This window comes from Mercenaria mercenaria, chromosome 5 (assembly GCF_021730395.1).
Source record: "Mercenaria mercenaria strain notata chromosome 5, MADL_Memer_1, whole genome shotgun sequence".
Lineage (NCBI taxonomy): Eukaryota > Metazoa > Mollusca > Bivalvia > Venerida > Veneridae > Mercenaria > Mercenaria mercenaria.
Window position 1 is genome coordinate 89527226 of NC_069365.1, and position 4080 is coordinate 89531305.

At 35.4% G+C, this 4080-nt stretch overlaps 1 protein-coding gene across 1 annotated transcript; it reads right to left on the reverse strand.

Moving 5' to 3' along the window:
* Nucleotides 1-441: 441 nt before the first annotated feature.
* On the reverse strand, nt 442-3269 carry LOC123559222 (uncharacterized). The gene is made up of 3 exons (XM_045351028.2): nt 3113-3269; nt 2671-2761; nt 442-1335 (listed from the first exon to the last, which is right to left on the reverse strand). The coding sequence occupies exons 1-3, from the start codon at nt 3131-3133 to the stop codon at nt 458-460; spliced, it is 990 nt and encodes a 329-aa protein (XP_045206963.2). The 5' UTR covers nt 3134-3269; the 3' UTR covers nt 442-457.
* Between the last annotated feature and the right edge of the window lie 811 nt (nt 3270-4080).

Genomic DNA, 4080 nt, shown 5'->3' on the forward strand with positions numbered 1-4080 from the left:
TTTATTTATTCTTTGGAAGGTGTAAAAATGCATTTAATGGTGATAAACATTGAATCAATGGTAATCACGAGTTGTATTGATTAATTGAGTGTGATATGACAGCATCATAATGACGTTGGGCCGCTTTTGAGGTGATGGCGTTGCCTAGGAGACGACAAATAAATATTGTGCATGTTCTGAAATCTGTAATTTAGGTATTTGCATTCAGTATGTTCATATCCGTCATATTTTCAAATTTTAGCAAAACGAGACTAGAAATAAAGAAATGAGAGCACTTTTCAGGGTATTTATTGAACATCCCTCGTATGTATCTGGCAGTTTTAAGACTTGAAACTTATCATAATAGCAGGTACTAATGAGCTTTAGTGGGAAATAAATCGTTTGAAGAGATGAATATATTTCGCTCATAATTACCTTACTGAAACAGCAAAAGAGAACACAGACTTTTTCATAAACTTTATTTGGTCTTGCCTTTTTCAATGTCTGTCAAATTATGATCTGAATACTTAATAGTTATACGAGACAAACCATCAATTAGTTTTTGGTTGTCTGTCAAGTTGGTATCATCATGTTTTTCATCTTTAGTGATGCCGTGTTTAATTTCTAAACTTGAAGACCCAAGTTTGTGCATTTCATTCTCGCTGAAAGTTTTGTTATTTTCAGTCCGATTAACATACCGATCAAGAAAATCACGAGCCGGAATAAGGGTAGGTTTTTGTTTAAGCCAGGGATACTGAACAGGTGCACCATTAACACTATAAGCGTCTCCGGGCTTCTGACTTCCCGTCTGGAAATGTAACTCTCGCACAGTTCTTTTACCGTTCATGGAATGCAATGTGTTGTTGTTGGCAACGGTTTCTTTGCTTTTCTTCAGACTAACTCGTTCATTTACAGCACCGTATGATTTGATACGACCTTTGTCAGTTGCATTCAGCAATGGGGTGTCGGTACTTTCTGCATAGTCTGTATCTTTAAGATTTTCGACATCGAAAAATTTCTCCAATTTGCTATTTGCCGGACATTCTTTGTCAACGCAGTTAAGGCCATGTGCAGTGGCACTTGCTGGATCGTTTCTTCGATTTGTATTGACTTCTGTTATACCAGTCTTATTTTTATTTTTACATGTAATTTTTATCCCGAACTTGTGTATAAGTTCGTCGGCTACTTTACAGAGAACATCCTGTTCCAGAATGGTGCACAGATCCGGTTTTGCGAGGCACCCTGTGCGACCATAGTTTCCAGTTGGTGTGCGATGGCATTTTGGTTTCTTTGGCGCTTCTCCTTGACTTTGATCATCACAACAGGAAGGGCATGGCTTTCTTTTGATTGCTCTACCTACATGTATAATAAAATATGAGTCGTCAACACTTTTAGATATCAGGTTTTTTGAACATGTTTAATTAAGCTTTCAAAGGTGTACAACACATTCAAAATATATATGTGGCATCAGCAGTTGGAGTGCATGACATCGGGCCTATATTAAAACCATAATGGTCCGATATGTATCACACTTAGCCAAAATCATGTTGATAAAAAAGTCAGTCTTTAGTTTAATGTACATGTAAAAAGGCATTGTCTTATCATAAAATGATATCTAGGAAAATCCTGCTACGGAAAAGGCGGACCAGACAGTAGATATTTTTCTCAGAAAGGGATTATGACTGAGCATATTCAAATATCCCTTTATACCTAACTGCTACGGTTTAATGGATAAAGCATCTCCCCACCCCCGCCCCGCTGGAGGCTGAATGTTCGAGCCATGTCAGAGGTGGTTAAAGCGGGATCAGTTGGCCTATTTTAGAAATAAATAAAAATAATAAATAAAAAAATCCTTAAATTGATTTTTTCTCATGTATTCTAATCAAACTTGATTTGTAGCATCTTTATTAGGCCCGCAGCCAACTTTGTTCAGCTGGGACATTTGACCCCTTTTAGGGGCTGCTAGAGCTAAAACTAGAAATGCCTTTATACAGCGTCTCATGAACAGCTTGGTGGATCTTTGTCATACTTGGTCTGGAGCATCATTATAAGGTCCTCTTCCAAATTTATTTATATAGGAACTTGGGCCCTATTAGGGACCACTATAGCTAAAAGTAGATATGCCTTTCTTCGCATTAACCACTAAAATGTAATGGATTTTTATCAAACTCGATGTGTAACAATATCGTAAGGTCTCCTGCTATTTTGTTACAAATGGGGATAGGGACCAATTTAGCTAAAAATATAAACACGTTTATTGACCTCTTCGCATGAACCGCTTCATGAATCTTCATCAAACTACTGCTGTAATTATTCGTCTAAGGATAAACGAAACAAAATTGCAACCCTTCGAAACCTTTGCGAAAAATTAAAAGAGAACCATTTAAATTGTTAAAAGTGCGGTGTTTAGTTTTGCATTTTGAAAAATGTTAGATGAAAAATTCATAAACTTCTTTCCTTATTACAATTCGCCGACCATCATTTTTAAAGGTATTTCTTGTTATATATGCACCGACTTTAAATAAAACTTGTATTGTATTGTGTTGTGTTATGTTATCTCGTCTTGTCTCGTATCTCGTGTCGTACTGTAATTGTAACTGTAATTGTAATTGACTATTCAAACACAATTATAGAAGAAGTCTGTCATTAATTTCTGAGGAAAACAAACTTTCAGTACATCTTTGTACATACCGTATTTCTTACATAAACAGACGTCTTTTTTGATCTTGTCTTTCATAAATAACCGAACCTCTTCGTCGACATCGAAAGTATCTTTATTTACCTAAAAATAAAAAGACCGATGCATGTGAGATAGGCTTTTCGACTATTCAACTTTTCAACACAGTACATATAATTTCAAAATTTCATCGTTTTGACTTTCAACTGTGTTTAGTATTTCCTTTGAACAGAATTTCGTTTATTTGCCCGAAGTCTGCAGACAAATGAATCCCCCCCCCCCCCCACACACACACCCTACCCCGTTAGAGATTGCACGTCTTGTCTCCTCCGTGAAAACCGTAATTCCGTAACTTCGTGGTTTATAGGAAATAACATGAATACCGTTACATGTATGTGTTGTTGTAGTTAAATATTTAGCCATGACTCTCTCGTAAATGAAACAAAAATCTCTTACTTTATCCATTATCACAAGCATTCTTCAGCCATGTAATTCATTCCTGTGTCTGTCATTTCGGTCGGATTATACAGGATGTTTTTTGTGCATTTTTAATAATTTGCATTTAACTTTATAGATGTTCCGAGTGCGACGTCGTTGTCATGGACCTCGCGTGATTTCTTTTCCTGTTCACACGACGTCAATGACATGATATCTTACTGAATTTGACGTCAGTTTATCCGCTCCAGCCGCAGAGAGTTGTCGTTATTCAACATTGTTCAGTCATATACCTCAATACAAGTGTTTTTTTGATTTCATACCGTAACGTATGTATCAATTAAATTGGCATCATAATTTCATATTACCAGATTTAAAAGAAAGCTTTGTGACCTACTTCATAATCAAATCATGTTTTTTTAAAAATGTTTCAAAATATACGGAAGGAAAGACAGATTTTTTTAGATTTTTAGATTTTATTTTATAAACACCAGTAGGTCATCGACCCATGTGGCAAACACATACATATACATATATGGCGACAGTAATGGGTAGTTGATATTATATATATATATATTTATATATTGATACATAATGATTTTTTAACAATGAAAACAGACAGAGACTAACATCATTATGTAACACCTTTTAATCACATGTTTGACGTCGCGGAAGTGTAATAGAGCCATTATTTAAAAATGATAAAACACTAGTGTAATAAAGCCTTGACGTCGACGTCCTTTATAGTAAAGGAGACGTTAGTCAAATTAACTTGATTATATAGTAAAAGAAAGTAGAATTTTTGATGTTTCAATAGCAAAAGCTAACATGTGATTAAAAGAATATTACATCCGTGACCTTCCACATTGACTCCATCAAACTTCCTGAATAAAATTAACAAAACGCTCGGCAGAGCCTCGCGTTTTATTATCTTATTCAACCCGTTTAACAAACGCAATATGAAAAGACACCCATGCAATATCCTCTAT